General features: G+C 34.3%; 1 protein-coding gene across 2 annotated transcripts in view; it reads right to left on the bottom strand.

Moving 5' to 3' along the window:
* Positions 1-17882, bottom strand: part of LOC123538917 (uncharacterized) — a 163810-nt gene extending 145928 nt beyond the window's left edge. Inside the window, exons 1-2 of one of the 2 annotated variants that reach the window (XM_053530616.1) lie at positions 17536-17882; positions 203-256 (exon numbers count right to left, since the gene is read on the bottom strand). In XM_053530616.1, coding sequence (XP_053386591.1) covers positions 203-212 — 10 coding nt within the window. In that variant the 5' untranslated portion in view covers positions 213-256; positions 17536-17882. The remainder of the gene's footprint in view (positions 1-202; positions 257-17535) is intronic. The other variant, XM_053530618.1, reaches the window with a different exon arrangement.
* Positions 17883-18641: the final 759 nt, after the last annotated feature.

Below are 18641 nucleotides of genomic sequence, written 5' to 3' on the forward strand. Positions count from 1 at the left end.
AAAGAAATCTAGATGCAAAGATCGTAGCGGAAAGATTTGTCTATTTTCTCGCTCAAAATAATATTGACATGTAAACAAACATAGCTTCTTGTCTCTAGGAAAATGATACTTTTAGGAACAAATAAAATACTATGGACAACGACGGGCAAAGGGTGACCACAACAGCTCACCCTTGAAATGAGTATAGTAAGTATATCTATACCGCTATTCATGATGTGTACTTCTTTCCAATCCTTCTCTCTATGTGGGTGCGAACCTGGGGAATAATAAAAAAAATGGATTTAATAGGTATATGTAATTATAATTGTACTTTAAACATTGTCACTGCTAAAGATGAATATGATAACGAAATCCTAGTCAAGAACGAAGGAACGAGAGTTTTATATTTAGAAAGTGTAACTCACTGAAATACGAGTCTTAGTAACATGTAGTTATTCTTATAACTGTTGATGTATACAAAACAGCTTGTAATTTATTCTTTAGGAGGATAAAAAAATGAAAAGGTGACAATCACTTATATCTATAATCAATAATATTTCAAGCTGTTATATTTTTGTCGTTACTTATTTGTACTTTTGAAATTATAATTATTTATCTCAATTTTTTCTAGTTAAAAGCTATTGATTGCAAATATATGCCTTACAATACCATTTCCTGTCTAAATCGGTATACCTCATTTAGATTTTAACCAAACACAATATTACAGATCTTACATCTGGTAAATAGCTCTTTAATTATTTAGAATAGCCTTGTTTCACATTAGTTTAGCAGCATCAAAAATAAATTGACGTCTAGATTTATAATTCCTTGAAATGCAAAGTGTATAATTTGTATTTTGTATAATATCTTTGTATATAAACTATGATATCGACAATTAACTTCAGGGGGAAGGGTGCTGTTATGGTTGCTCGTTTCCTTTATTTCCTGATTTGTGCATTCTATTTCTCTGACCACCACCATCAACAATATCAGTCATTGATGTACATGTATACTGATCATTCTTCCCATTCATGATTTTTTCTAACATTGTAAGTTTCATGAAAAGGCATTCTTATCTAACATACATTTATAAAATATATTTCCTACACATTTTCTTTTTATCGTTTCTCTATTCATTGTGTATCATTAATATGACAATTTAAAGTCACCATATGACCTATCATATATCGGTGCCACGTTAAATCCAACAAACAAATAATAATATGACAATTCTTTTGTGTTTCTTTTTTTTCTCTTATTTTTTTTTTCGTTCTACTTATGTCTTATTACAAAGTGTAATAGTCTTATTGTGTTCATCACATTCCATATGTTTTCTTTAGTCAATCAATCCTAGTCTGCTATTAGTATGCTTGGTTGCATTCTATGCTTCCAAAGGATCTTCTTATAGATTTTATAAACTACCACAACATCAATCTTCAATTACCGTGTGGTGGCCGTAAAAAGTCTCCCAGTACTTTGATTTAGTCTTATCCTTTGGGATCATGGAGTTCGTTGAATATCTATGTAACAGAGTCCCGCTAGGGGTCGTGTGGGGTGTTGCACTTACCATTACTTCTCATGAATAGACTCAGTAAACTGAGTCTGCTATTCCAAAGGGTCTTCTTATACATCTTATTAACTATCATAACGTCAACCTTTAGGTCTCCTCGTACTTAAATTCATTGTTTTTATAGTTTCAGGTCCGTTTTAGTATGTTATTTTTCTGCTTGGATGCATTCTACGCTTCCAAAGAATCCTCTTTCAGATTTTACTATATTCCATATAACTATATAGAAAAAAACTAGTCCTGTCCCTTGGGCCATTCTTTTTTGTGAATGTAGATGACTTGAATAGGGTCAGTAGTTTCTAACAATATGATTTTCTTTTGTAATCGTCTCTACATAAAAGTTACCATGCGCCTTTGTGGCCATGATTTTGCTTAACCGTAAAGTCTTTGAACATTGTTACACATGGTCATATAGTTGGATGTCCTGGCTTTCGTTTGAACTCTAAAGAAGCTTCGGGATTGGTCATAGATGGATATAGGGCAAATGCAGATATTATGTTTTGACCAATGCTCTAGTTCCTACAGGCTGGGTCCTTACTAGTACCTGATATTAGGTTTAGGTAGATGTTTACACTTTACATTCTACTATTCCAGAATCAATGAAATCATTTCCAAGCCGAACACAACATTAGAGATCAAGATACTATTTAATAACCGTATTGATCAGAGGGAACTAACTCATTTTCCATAAGCCCACAATGTTATGTTCTGTGTTGTGGATACTTTGTAAAATTTAAAATTTTGATGTCACCTACTCAGGATGAGAGAAATATCTAATGCCTATCACAAAACTGCAGGAAATATACTATGACCATCTTTTATTGACACTTTTAACTCTATTACCCATAGTCGGGCAGTGAATTTTTATTTTTCATGAAAATGTTCCATTTGTAAAAAATATATATCTATCACCCAAAATACATCATTCCAAATAATTTTAACTAGTTATCATGAATAAGAATTTCAGTTTATGAAATGAGATAGTTTGCAAACAAATTCAACACATAGAAACAATGGAGACCACTTAATATAGAAATATACGCCGCTGAATTCCCTACACACTTTCAACCAATCAGAGGCTGTGTGTCGTTTTCTACTGAAGGTTCCATGTTCACCGCCGTTTGAATACATCTGCGGATGTCTCTAAATTACTTTTAGTACTTTTAGCATGTATAAATGTTGAGTTCTGCTCAACCCGGGGCTAGAGGGCGTGGACGGTAGCATGCATTTCCACTTCCGTCCATGAACATGCTCAATCAAACCGAGCCTGCAACATTTTTATTTTCGTCGTGTTGAGCGACCTGTGAAGTTTCTACTTTTTCTATTTTATTGTAATTGGTTCTCGTAGGTTATAAAAGGCAGGATTAAATACAGCGATTGCTTCACTCGTGTACACGGGGCCGCCTAGAAAATCATTACTAGAGTTGAATACAACGTCCTAGGTTACAATAAACCTTATACACACGCTCAAAATTTAGTTATGTTTATTTTTTTCCTTGAGTATTTCCTTGGAGCTGTTTATTTGAAACTGATATTTCTTTTACGAAGAAATTGAATATTTCGATGATCTGACATTTGGCCAAAAACAAATTCTGCCTAAATTATGGTTACATGATTCAAATTATGATTATATCTAATATCCTTTGGTCATATAACATCCGGTTAAAGAACACCAATTATTTTCCCGTAGATTTGGTATAAAAGGCTGAAAATGCTTATAAATCAAAAGTAGTTTAACTAGAATCACCAAACTTAAGCTAACTTTTCATGCCCATTACCAGAAGCTGTCACCCGCTACCCACATCAGTCCTCTCAGTGCTTTGATTATATATAGTCAATTAGAATGTTGTTATCAGCGTATGTATTAATCTTAAAAGATATACATGTTTCGATTTAAGATCAATACGTCAAATGTCAAGTACGCAGTGACCAAATAATTTCTGTTCCTTATCAGTTACTTCAGCAAGTGTTCTACAAGCTCTTGTTATAGCAGCACATAATTATCAATTAGTCCATGATCTTTGCTCACATTGACTGTTCCAGTAAAAACAGAGTGTTTCCCATTGATTTGTTTTAAAAAATAATGCTTATTATCCAAGAAAAGATTTTGAGCAAAATTAACCAAACCTCACAAAATTTTCAATAAGCATATGAGCTTTTTTCATATATTATTTAATCCCCTTTGACAGATTAAAAGCAGAGTTTTACCGCTTGATTTGGTATAAAAGGTTGGAAATGCTTATTAATCAAAAGTAGTTTAACTAGAATCACCAAACTTAAGTTAGTTTTTCATGCCCATTACCAGAAGCTGTCACCCGCTGCCTTTATAGTCAGTTAGAATGTTATTATCAGCCTATGTATTAATCTTAAAAGACGACAAAAATTGAAACGGCGCATAAAATGAAACACTTACTCAGTTACCTACATCAACGGGCAAAAGAACATACTATAAATCAGGAAATTGCAGGCCGGGGATCCTGATCGAGACGATGAAAGATCAAATGAATTGAAAATGATATGATTTATTGTTATCTGTTTATCACTGAAATCCACTTAGTTCAACAGGAATAAACAAAGTAGTTAAAATGGGAAAGTTGTAGTTTCGTCTACATGGTGATATATTGCGGAGATCATGTATCACATCAATTCATTCTACTTACTAGTCGTCCATATTCATGTGGGGAACTTCTTTCAGTAGCATGCAGAGAATATAAGAATTACATGTACAGCAGCTACAATGTAGGCGTTTACCTAGAGCATTTCATTTTCAAGGGTGGTCTGACTGTATTATTTTGAAAATCACATTTGAGTTTTTTTACGTGGACACACGGGTCAAAAACACTCCAAACATGTTGAAAATCTAGAACTGAAAGTTGGCGAATCGAGCATAAGACCATCAAAAACTGTTCGAAACCTTGGTGCTACGCTTGATTCGAACATGCACATGGACCATCATGTTAATTCTGTGACTCGAACATGCTACGGTCAAATACGACACGTTGGTCATATTCGACCATATTTGACAACTGAAGCCACAAAAACCCTGATAAACTCGCTTGTGACCTCACGATTAGATTACTGCAATGCTCTTTTGTACGGCGTGCCAAAATCAACAACGAGCAAACTACAAAATGTCCAAAACACAGCTGCACGTCTTATTACGAAAACAACCCGTTTTGAACATATAACACCAATCCTTAAAGATCTTCATTGGCTTCAAATACAAGATAGAATCAAATACAAAATTCTCATTCAAACATTCAAGGCCTTGCATGGACAGTCGCCGGTGTATATGAGAGACTTACTGGAGGTGTACGTGCCAACTAGAAATCTGAGGTCAGCAAATGCAGCAACAACCCTTGTGCCACAAAAAAGTCGACTGGTTACCTACGGGATAGAAGTTTCAGGGTTGCCGCCGCAAAACTATGGAACTCTCTCCCTGACAATCTCAGAAAAGATTCATCACTTAATTCATTCAAAAGAGCTCTCAAAACACACCTTTTCAAAATTTTCTACAACACATAGATACCAACTGTGACTGTTTCTACTCATAATAAATATGTCATTGTTATTTTTGTAATACAGAACTACAGCAAGTCATTCGTCGCTGACGAAGGTCTCTTAACTGTACAATTCATCATGTAATTAACTAAATTGACAATCCATCTTTTATTTCATCATGTCACATTTTAAGGGTTATGACGTTCTATGTGTGTGTTTTTCGCAAGACTTGAGTTTCACTTGAAATGTGTGGTATTTCTTTCTAAAACAGTACATGATGGCGCCATTTACCGGGAGGTTGAACCACTATATGCAGCCCGTCTGGGCGTACCAGATGTTTAAAGCACTGGTATTGGCAATAGGGGTAAAACGACCTCAGGGGTGGGGGGTGCGGTCATGGCTGTTTGTTACAATAAGGCTGTAAATATTATCATTGTTCATTTATGATATTGTTGTTATCTTTTATTATTGTGTACAACGCCATTGAAAATATCATTTATAAAAAAGGCGTTTAATCAAATTGTTCAGTTTCAGTTTTGTGATTGCATATGTCACGTTTTGTTATTTTCGTACATATCTGCGATGTGTCACATGTTTAATTGTAAAGCGCCTTTGAACGTATATTACATATGAAAAGGGCGCTCAACAAATCTGGTATAATAATAATAATAATAATTTTGTGGGGAAGCGAAAGTTGCTGGAATTTTGTCTTCTTCTAAAAACAAGATAAGTTGACAGTCTTTGTTGAAATACATACCTGATAGCTGACACATAGGAGAATGGTTTTGTTTATATTCATCGTACAGTTTTTGTGAAAATAAAGAGAAATAGAGGGAGTTCAGTAAATTTCTTCTTATATGCAGATGAGCTGAAAATGTATTGAAATGACTAGATCAGAAGTGTGTGCCTTTTTTTCCAGTAAGTTTTTTCCCTACCTTTGACGATAGTTATTAAATAGTATAGACATCAACCTCTTTGCTGTTATCAGTACCTGAATTTTAAACCTGTGAATAGCTGTGGAAATTTAGGACTTTCATTTTTTTTAAGGACATTTTAAATTTGGAGAATCTTTTGTTGTTTCTCTTCATTTAGCTTAATTGAAAGGGATGGAGTTTGGAGCATTTAATACTCTCTAGTGCGGCCCATTCTTAAGCAAAAGCCTCTCTATAACAACATCATCAAAATTTCCCTATGATGAAATATAACTATCAAAACCTCTTAGAACAACAACCTCTACATAACAGGCAATATTTGTATATCCCACAGGGTGTTGCTCTACAGAGGTTGCATTGTACTTATAATATTTATTCTTTTAAAATGTTTAAAAGAAGACAACACATACAACAAGGGGAAAAGAGAACATCTATTACTCATAACGTGAAGTTTTGGCAGTTCTCAAGTTCATTGTTTTTGCATGTTTTATAAAAACACATTAGGTAGTTTATTATTATTACATCATATACTAATCAGAGGTTGTAGGTTGTTGTTGGAGGTTTTAGGTGAGATCATTGGTGAACATCATCAGATTTATCCGTTTATTGTTTTCACTATTTTAATGAATATGTACAGTGAATGTTATCGAATACGCAATCTTTTTAGACAGCTCTATTATATAACTTGTCATTTAGTGAATCTAAGTATAAAATCTGTATAAAGCAACAAGCCAAGTAGCAACACAATCTGGCTGCTTAAGACAGGTGATTCCTTAGACAAGTTGAAATTAGACAAAATGTCAATTTGTAGAGTTACCTGACATGCTGCTTAATAATATAAGGCAAGTAGTTGCTTGATACAAAATGACTGCTAAGACAGGTTGGACTGTATTATATTCTTTTTTATATTTGTGTTAATATGCACAACAAGAAAGGAAAATGACAAACACTTATTTTACTGCACTTTATAAAAATGTTGAATAGTAACATTTAAGACTGTATTGGTATAAAAATTGTATTACCACACTGAAAGGAACTTTTATTTGTGTCTATTTCATATATGTTATTAATGTACACTATAGTGATTTGAAAGTTTCACGGAAGTTAGAGACTTAACAGACTATTCTGATTGGATGTATGTCCTTGTTTAAAAGTCCCTTTAATGTGTGTGTGCTTGACACATCTAGAGTTCTGTATTTACTTAACATATATCCAACCTCTTTTACCACCTCTTTTACCACCTGCATTTGTATCTACACAGTCAGTGTGAGTAGTAAGAAGTAGAAACAGTAAAATGTATTTACTTTATTTAAGATATAGTAGACAGTATTGATAATAGTTTTCTAAGAATATCTGCAAATGTCAAAAAAAGATGTTATTATTGTTTTACAAACCGCTATGTTTTATATAATTAATTTTTACTTTTGTATTTCTAGAAGTACTACAAGTGTGTTGTCATTAACTTTATCCCAACTGTCCTGCTTGATACATCTTTAAAAGTGTGAGACAACCATGCACTAGCTGTAAACTGAGATGGACCCACATAAACATACCGATGGTTTAAATGAAATATAGGGAGGTAATTCCATTATAAAAGTATGTTGAATGTATATGATAAGTATAATGAAGGGAGGTAATAACATATTGCGAAGTTAATAGTCTTCATTTCTTTGATGAGTTAATTAATTGTTTTACATGTTGGTTTATTACATACAAGTATGGCTTATCATGTGTACCCGTCTTGGAGGAAAAAATACTTAATGTCCTTGTACTGTTAAGTAGTTTCTGGGTTTGTTTACATTCCATGTCCGAATGAAATGAAGAAACAGGCTTTACTGAGGGTATCCCGTGAAAATACCCAAGTTTATTTTTATATCAGCAAATTTGATGAGATAGTCATTCAGGAGTTGTCTATCCTATTTCCAAAAATGGTATGGGGACTAAATTGTTCGGATTAAATATCTCTTTAAAAAAATAACACAAAACATTTTAATATTGTGTTTATATTATATGATGCACTAAGCAGTATATATTTTGAGTCTAATTGTTAAAAAATCCAGTTTCATTTTTTTAGTTACTGTGTCTATACAACGCATGTATATTAATACTTAGAGGATTCTGATAAGAATTCAAACAAGACTGTTTATGTAAACTAGACACCGTATGTTTATAAACATGACTGGGAAGGCAGAAATGAATTTGATGTACAGAGGATGTTGCTCTGGAGAAGTTAATTTACTATGAATTACTTAAAAAGAGAAATAAAATATTTGTCTTGATAAGAGGTATTCACTCCTCGGAAGAGTTTTATCAGAGGTTATACTATAAATTAAATGTTCTAAGAAATAGCATTACACCCCATTGAGGATAAAATGTTTTCTTAAAGGTTTACGTAGGTTGGAAGTAACTTTACTGCTTTGATATATTTTGTCAAGTATTAATCTTTGATATTATGATGTCAATATTTAAGCTGAGTTTAACATCTAATGTTTTACATATACATGTATTTTATACATACATAAAGGCAAATTAAAACAAGAACACCAACAACAACAAAAAACAAGAATGAAACAAAATTTCAACGCATAACATGTTAAATTTTCGTACAGAATTTACAATGAGCGATAAAATGATATATATTGACGTAGAACTGACTTGCAAATGATCTTTTCAGATACTTTAATGTGGTATTTAATCAATATGAAAAACTCATAAATACCTTCAAAAGTACATCATTTTGCTAAAAAGATACAGACAACAACAGACATACTTTGATAAAACAAGCATTGCCGAATTATTTGTTCTTTCAACATTTATCAACTACTAAGCATATAAAACTATCTGCTTATAATCAGTTGAAATATCAAACATGCAAAACCAGCTTAATCAACGCATCAATTAACCAGAACTTAACCGCTGACGTCTGGATATTCTTATGGCTTTCGACATCATCAACGTAACTTTTGCATCTTTCGAATCTTAGATTGGCAGCAAAAGGATTCATAACGTTTCAATATGCGTCTACAAAGGGATTTGGATAATGACTTCAATCCCGGAGAACATTTCATGTGGAGTCTAACTTCCGGCGGAGTTTGAACTAATAGCCGATGCATTTGAACACTACGAACTAACCGCTGATCTATCAGATTATCACATTACTAACAGATAACTAATGTATTACCAACTAGCTAACCCAAAATTATTCTTTTACGTACTAACTACCAATCAAATTTCTCACGTGTTATTAACGAATTACTAATTAACTAGAGATGCTTTTGAGAAAAGCGCATGTCTCCCACAACTGCCCCTATGAAAAATGTCTAGTTTCTCTAGATGGTTTAGACGAGTGGATCAAATTAGTTGGTCTGGACGGGTGGATCCAATCAGTAATTCAAGGGCCATAATTCAAAAGTGCCTAGGCGAATTTGGCTAGTTATCAAACATGGCTGAGGTCTTATAGTAAAACACATTTTGTTTAAGTTTGACGAAGATCGGATGAGAAAAGTTCGACTTAGAGAGCGGACAAGAGTAAAAACGCTGATTTTTCGGTAATTCAAGGGCCGTAACTCCAAAATGCCTGGCGCGATTTGGCTAGTTATCGAACTTGGCCGGGGTCTCATGGTCAAACATATTTTGTTCAAGTTTAGTGAAGATCGGATGAGAAATATTTGACTTAGAGTGCGGACAAGAATAAAAAGGCTAAATTTTCGGTAATTCAAGGGCCGTCACTCCAAAATGCCTAACCCCATTTGGCTAGTTATCGAACTTGGGCGAGGTCGCATGGTTAAACACATTTTGTTCAAGTGTAGTGAAGATCGGATGAGAAATGTTCGACTTAGAGTGCGGACAAGAGTAAAAAAGGCCGATGTTTAGTAATTCAAGGGCCGTAACTCCAAAATGCCTGGACCGATTTGGCTAGTTATCGAACTTGGGCGAAGTCCTACGGTCAAATATATTTTGTTTAAGTTTGGTGAAGATCGGATGAGAAATGTTCGACTTTGAGTATTTTCGCTACTTTTTGCACCCTCTCCCCCTTTACTTTGAGTAAGTTTTCGTGGCTCCCCTTTGTTTTGGCAGCCGGAATCCTAAGACGGTACACGATTGTTTTTCTACTTGTGTGGGTGCGTTTGTATGCTTCTGAGTCTATAACGGTGCCCTACTGTTTTCTTATGTGTTGCTTGTTCGTTTTTCTATGTTATTCAACTAGTCGTGGTTGTATATCTATCTTTGGTACACGAGTGTCTGCGCTGTTGTGGTGTACGTTGTAGTGGGACTGTTTTTAAGGATCGTGGCATTCCCTTTTTACATTCGGCCTTGTTCGACTTCCCCTTCGAGTTCCTCCCCCATCCCCCTCCCCTCCCCGCGGCCCAATTTTGCCCCTTACCATTTCCTTCTCCTCCATCTATATTTAGCATAAATTTATATGTACTTGTTGGATGTTTGAAGCAACCCGTCTGAAATATTTTTCCATTACAGCTTCTTTTTGTTGTGGGCCTACTATGCAAATGCGTGGCTGTGTTTTAGTGCTCTGTGCTTCCGAGAAATCTACCCTTACCTATTATCTTTTAGAGAGCGGACAAAAGTTAAAACGCTGATTTTTCGGTAATTCAAGGGCCGTAACTCTAAAACGCCTGGCCCGATTTGGTTAGTTATTAAACATGGCCGAGGTCTCATTTTCAAACATATTTTGTATAAGTTTGGTGAAGATCGGATGAGTAATGGTTGACTTAGAGTGCGAACAAGAATAAAAAGGCTGCTTATGGTCAAGCACATTTTGTTCAAGTTTAGTGAAGATCGGATGAGAAATGTTTGACTTAGAGTGCGGACAAAAGTAATAAGTCGGATTTTTTAGTAATTCAAGGGCCGTAACTCCAAAATGCCTGGCTCGATTTGGCTAGGTATCGAACTTGGGCGAGGTCCTATGGTCAAACACATTTTGTTTAATTTTGTCGAAAATCGGATGAGAAATGTTTGACTTAGAATGCGGACAAGCTTTGTGACAGACACACACACAGACACACAGACACACACACACACACACACACACAGACACACACACTGGAGTAAATCAATATGTTTCCCACACCACTGTGTGGTGGGAGACATAACTACTAACTTATATATTAATGATGACGCATCACAAATGTACTTACCTATTACTAACGCTTTGCAAGCGTACAACTAACGAATTGCTTACCTATTGTTAAGATTTTTACTAACTACATTATTAGTTACTTATTACAAATGTATTAATTTATTACCAAGCCAGCAAAACTGCCCGCCGTTACTGTTGGAAATCGGCGTTTAACCCAAAACAAACAAACAAATCCATTACAAGCATGTTACTAACCTACTACAAACCTATGTCTAACCTATTAGAAACCCGTTAATAACTTGATATTGACCCATATATAACCTGTTCCTAACCTGATAGTAAGTCATTACTAACTTGTTAACCCTACAAACCTATTTCTAACCCTGTTACTAGCCTATTACTAACTAACTAACCCACACCAAACCTATCACTAACATGTTAGAAACCCATTACTATCATATTACCTATATCTAACTAACAACACATGCATAACATATTACTTTCTCATTACTAACCCTTTACTAGCCTATCTCTTAACTTTTCTTATCCAATTACCAACCTCTCACTAAACTATTACTCACCTATTACTATCTAGTAAACTCATTACAAAACCACTACTTATTAACCAAATTACAAACTAACTAGCCCATTACCAACCTGTGAATAAACTTCTACTCATCTATTAATAACCCATTACTAACCAATCATGTACATATTACTAATCTGTAACAACCTATCACATATCTATTGTAACTGTCTAACCCATTACTGACCTATTACCAATTAATAACAAACCTATTACTAATTAGGTAACCCATTTCTAATATGTTACTAACATATTACTAGCAAATGACTTACCTATTACTAATTAATTACTTACAAGCTAACCAATTACTAACCTATTACTAACCCATTTCTGACTTATACATAATAAACAATTTCTAGCTAACGTATTAGTTACCTTTTGCTATTCTGTTACTTGCCCATTTGCCATTTACTAATTGATCGTTGACTACGTAACACAATAAAAACATATTACTAACCCATTATTAACCTGTTACTAACATATTACTTACATATTACTAACCTATAACTTACCTATTGATAACCAATTATTATCTAGGTAACATACTATTAATCTATTTCATATTTCGAAATTGCGGAGTTCAACGAGTACTCGGATCACGCCCCGATACTGTTTAGCCTTTCAATGTCTGCATCGGAACCGCTTTATTGTAATTCGGATTCAGATATTAACACAGAATATCAAAACAGAAAAATAATTTGGGACAGTGAGAAAGTTCCGTTTTTCCGATTACAGCTTACAAATAATCGGGATATTATAAGTAACTTAACAGACAGTATATCAACGTCACCAACTGATCACGTGGTAGACAGGTTCACTAGTGTGTTACATGACTGTGCGTTTGCATCTTTCGGAAAAAATACTAACTTTCATTTCCATAAATCCAAAACGCCGAGAAAGCCGAATAAGAAATGGTTCGACGAAAATTGTCAATCTGCAAAACTGAATTTTAAAAGAGCAAGAAATAATTTTAATAGAAACAAAAGTGACAATAATAGGATAATATTTACTCAAGCAAGAACAAAGTATAATAGGACTAAGAAAAAATCGCAGCATAAATACAGATTGAAAGAAGGGCAAAAAATAGGTAATTTGGCAAAATCCCAACCTCGATTATTCTGGAAGAAAATAAAAAAGTCCTTGAAAAGTAATTCACTCAAGGCTGATAATCTTAACATAAGCAGCCTTTTTGATCATTTTAAATCGATGTTTGGTAATGAGCATTCCGAAAATGCAGACCCGGAATTAAACACTGACCAAATTGACCAAGATTTAGATTGCGCATTTACAGATGCGGAAGTACGGACAGCGGTTTTTTCACAAAATAATAATAAAATGCCTGGCTTAGACAATCTAACAAGCGAAATATTTAAGGCAAGTTACGATTTAATCTCACCTTTCTTGATTACACTTTACAATAGGCTGTTGAGTAGTGGCGAATACCCTACCTCCTGGGGAAACGGTATCATCACACCGATCTTCAAAAAAGGAGATATAAACGACGCAAAAAATTATCGCGGTATCACCTTAATTAACGTTCTTGCCAAAATATACTCTCAGTTACTTTTAAACAGGTTAACAAAATGGTCCAATAAGTATGAAAAACTTGATAAAAGGCAATTTGGTTTTCAAAAAGGTAAATCAATAATAGACTGTATTTTTATTCTGCATTCAGTGATAAGCAAGGTTCTGGCTTCGGGACAAAAACTATACTGTATTTTCATCGATTACATGCAGTGCTTTGATAAAATAGATAGATCATTCCTTTTACAAAAACTATTGAAAGAAAACGTCAGCGGAAAATTAGTACAAGCCTTGAAATCAATGTATACGGTTGTAAGGTCATGTGTACGGTTCAATTCCCAGACGTCCGACTTTTTACCTCAAATATCGGGTTAAAACAAGGGGACCCGAGTTCCCCTCTCCTCTTTATGTTTTTCGTAAACGACATTTCTCAGCATATTAACTCAAATATGGCGGATATTTTTACTGTAAATGAACTTCAATATTTCTTGTTACTTTATGCTGACGATCAAGTGCTTTTCGCAAAATCACCAGAGACCCTCCAATCGATGCTTGATGATCCTGTAAACTATTGTAAGAGATGGGGATTAAAAATAAATGTATCAAAAACTCAGGCAATGATATTCGAGAAAGGCCGACACACCTATCATAACTTTTATATTAATAACACCCCAGTGGAAACTGTAACATCCTTTAAATACCTTGGTATCACATTATTTAAAAATGGTAATTGGTACCGCAGTCAAAAATGTATTGCACAACATGCGTCGCGGGCTTTATATAGCCTGTTCTCAATTCTAAATAACATCGAATTACCAATTAAACAGATACTTTATTTGTTTGACAGCCTTGTAGGTTCAATCCTCCACTTCGGCTCTGAACTATGGGGAATGCACGAAGCAACAGATATTGAATTAGTTCATACTAAATTTTTGCGTCGAGTATTATGCGTAAAACGCTCTACAAATCTATCCGCTCTATATGGTGAGCTTGGACGTATACCACTATCTGTTTTTAGAAAAATCAACATTATAAAATATTGGATTAAAATCCTTAAGCATCCCGATAATTCATTAGTTAAACAAACATATATGTTCCTTAAGTCAGACGTTGACAACGGTATAGACTATAGAGGTAAAAACTGGGCTAGTCAGGTAAAAACAATACTAGATACACATGGATTAAATTACATTTGGAATCATCAATTTATTATAGATATTCCATTTCAAGTTATTAAACAGCGTATTTTTGATGTATATTTACAACGTTGGTACACTGATATTAATAACTCGGCCCGCCTGCAATCATACTGTATCTTTAAACACAACTTTGAAACTGAACAGTATTTAAATTGTATATCGGAAAAAAAATACAAAATTGCACTGTCGAAATTCAGAACATCCTCGCACAATTTATTTATTGAAACAGGTCGCTATGATAACACTGAACGTAATCAACGTATTTGTAAATCTTGTAGTATGAATACATTAGAAAATGAATATCATTTCTTGCTAGTGTGTCCCAACTACCGCGAACTTAGAAAAAAATACCTTAAACCTTATTACTGCCGATGGCCAACTTTGAACAAGTTCGATTCGATTATGAATTGTAAATCTAAAAAGTCAATAAATCAATTAGCTAAATTCATCTTCTTTGCAAATAAAATCCGAATTGCATAATCATAATTATTTTTTTTTGTTGTTTTAAAAAAGTATAGAGTAAGAAATATATATATAAAAAATCAGTGGTTCACTGTTATAAGTAGAAATATGAATCTACGAATGTCCTTTTCTATCTCTTTTGGATATGTTTTCATCTGCTTATGTTTAAAATGTATTGTGCTATAAGCATTGTAATATGTTTAATGCAATAAAATGATATTGTTGTATTACTATACCGTCACTTACCAGTTACTACCATTTTACTAGACCCGCCCGCTTATCTCTGTTGGGAGAGCGTTGGTCTACGTATCGCGGGAACGCGAGTTCAATCCCGGGCAAGGGCGTATGTTCTGCGTGACGATTTGATAAATGACAGTGTGTCTAAAATCGTTCGTCCTCCACCTCTGATAATGCATGTAGGAAGTTGGCAGTTACTTGCGGAGAACAGGTTTGTACTGGTACAGAATCCAGGAACACTAGTAATGTTTTTTATTGCCCGCCGTTACATGACCGAAATACTGTTGAAAAACGGGGTTAAACCCAAAACAAACAAACAAACTCTCCTATTACTAACCTTTTGCTAACGAATTACTAATTTGTTACTAACCTATCAATAAACTATTACTTTCTAGGTTATCTGTTTCAGATCTATTTCTATCCAATTGTTTACTTGTGTCTAACCTATCACTTCTGTTATATGTCATTCCCCATTAAGTCTCACTGTATTATTATTTTTATATTGATGACTAAATGTTTACTGGTAAGGCCTGTCCTAGTTCTTGCCCTATGTGGTTCTGGGACGATCTGTGTATGAAAAGAATTGGAACCACTGCCTTACCCTTGCATGATCGTAAGAGGCGACTAATAGGGTCTTAACACTTGGTTTTGCTGTAACTCTGTGATTCCAGCAGGTATGCAAATTTTGATTCCATACCTCATGTTTTTATTTCGATGTAAATAAGATGTGAAACCAAAATTTGTAGTCCTGTTTGGCGCCATATAACCTATGCTGTGTTGGTGCGCCGTAAAACCCAAATAAACAAATAAATAAATAAATGGACATCAAGTATGTCAATAAGTAATTTATGGAATACGGTTTCATAATGGTTCTATAAACAGGGTGTTTACACTATTTCAAAGTCTGGGTTATTCTAGATTTTTTCAGATTTGTTTTTATTCTTAGTGTAACATAGAAGTGCTGGAACCTTCCATGGTGCTTTATAAAAGAGGTTGCATGAAGGCAGGACAGAAATTATGAAATACTACCAGTTTGGACATTTAACATTTGAAGGATTAACATAAACATCGTGTGTTTAAAAAATATCTTTGAAGAGATGATTTATATTCGATGTATATTCTAAATCTAGATTGGACTGTGTGGCACACTGTGAAATATTTTGGAATTTTACTGATCGGATGTTATTTTGACCAGGACAGAATTTGGACTATTCTTGCATATTAGTTTAGACTTTTCGGCTGGTTAACCTTTTAAGGAGTTTTTTACCTTTCATCGTAAACCTTTTTATCAATAGTTTCTGGTTCGTTTTCCTGTTACCTTTAGTATTTAAGTAACAAGCAATTGTTACCCTTAGACGTGACAGAAATTGGGAGCTCGTCCGGGATAAACCATCCATTGATTGCAATACTTCTTTTTTATATTTTTTATGACTTTTCAGCTAGACTTTACTTTTGAGTACGTTACCCATGCAAGCAGCTATAAAAATATTCAATAGTGATAAGGTGTGGCTGAGCAATCCGATGAGATGTTCCAGTTTGCTAGGAAATCTGATTTACTTCTATTTGCCAAACATTACAATATTTCTGAAGTAAATTTAAAGTCATCCATGCTCAAACAAGAAATTTATACTTCATGGATGAAGACATTTTTATTCATCTGCCAAGTCATTTATTCTTGAAACTCAGCCTGATTTGAAATTAAAAGAAATGCAGTTAAAGTTGGAATTTCAAATAACAGAAAGATAGCGACAAAAAGGGTTAGAAGAAAAAAGGTTAAAAAAATTGAATAAAACTCGTCAAGTCGGCCGTTTATAGTATAGAAGTAATGGAAGCTATCACTTCTGCTTTAGTTCTATCCCTCAGAGTCATGTTTGAAAAAATATTACAACCAGTATATCAAAAACTTGATGCACACTGTAAAGACTTGAACACATTAACGGATAAATGTGAAAAACAGTACAAGAATATAACCGACCTTGAAACCAGATATCGAAAATTGCGATTAAATTTGACTGAGGCTGAAGGGAGAATTGAACTCATGGGAAAAAATGGATGATTTAGGACAGTGCAGGACCGCCCTACGTTTCCACAAAATGTTGTTTCAATCCACAGCAAATTGCACTAAAACTGATCCGATCATAGAGAATATATTCAACAATAAAATGTTGACGATATTGAGCGATCATATCCCATCGGCCCGGTACGATGGCTTTGTACAACTCTTGTGCAAATTCAAACATTGGAAAATAAAACAGCGCGTGTTCATGATCAAATTTGAAACATGACAAATCTGTTGAATTTAAAGTGCCTGATACTGTGGATGTAACAGAAAAGAGGCAGTTTATTGTGCAACAATAAGAACATGCAAGGAAAGACAACAGAACAGTTTCTGGACATCCGATGGCTGTCTTCCCTTTCATGCTGTAATTTTCTTCTTTACAAAAGGTACTCACCAACTGCCCCTGGTTCACTCTGATTTTAATCCAGCAGAACACTTTTTTACAAAATATACTCCGAACCAAATTTATAGTCTTCTAATATACATATCCTTAAATGTATGTTGCATATTTAAAATCATTTCCTTTTTATGCACATTCCATTCTACAGAATAATAGTACATTCTTCTAGATTTATTTTTATTTGTTCAAAGTCAGTCCAACTCTTCACATATTTTGTGAAACATTATAATTCGCATAATTATTAAAGCCTTGCGATGACACAATCTTCAATCCCTATATCATAACTTTAAAATCTAACGGTACTAAATATAATTTATAATAATTATTGCTCGTGGTTTTGTCGGAAACGCTACTTATTGATATCTTTATCAAATTTCTCATTTAGGATGTAAATATTGTAATATATAGTAGGTTGTCAATACTTGAACATGTGCAGTTGTGTCTTTGTCAAGGGATTTTTATATTAACAGGATGAACTTTTGTTATTATCATATATTATTATGGTTTATTTTCACTACAAGTATGTTTTCACTCTCATCCAAAATTAATCTTAAATAGGGGCCTCCATGGCGGAGTGTGGTTAAGGTCGCTGACTTCAAATCACTTGCCCCTCATCAATGTGGGTTCGAGCCTCACTCGGGGCGTTGAATTCTTCATGTGAGGAAGCCATCCAACTGGCTTACAGAAGGTCGGTGGTTCTACCCAGGTGCCCGCTCGTGATAGAATAATGCAAGGAGGGGCACCTGGGGTCTTCCTCCTCCATCAAAGCTGGAAATTCGCCATATGACCAATAATTGTGTCGGTGCGACGTTAAATCCAACCAAAAAAAAAATAATAATCTTAAATAGGTATTTCCAAAGTTCAAAATAGGTCGTAACTTTCTAATACGTGTTTGCACTTTTTGTACCACAAGATGCAAGGTACCGCTATGTACCCTATTTCATACGGCCCTACATTTCGTACTACCGCCACTTCTGCCCCTTCTGTCAAACTTTTTATCGACAAAACCTCCGACATTTGTCAACGAATCAGATAATGTTCCGATATATTTCACTATAAACAACCAAGAAATGATAGATATCCTTTCATAACTACCAATA

The sequence above is a fragment of the Mercenaria mercenaria genome, chromosome 18 (genome assembly GCF_021730395.1).
Source record: "Mercenaria mercenaria strain notata chromosome 18, MADL_Memer_1, whole genome shotgun sequence".
Lineage (NCBI taxonomy): Eukaryota > Metazoa > Mollusca > Bivalvia > Venerida > Veneridae > Mercenaria > Mercenaria mercenaria.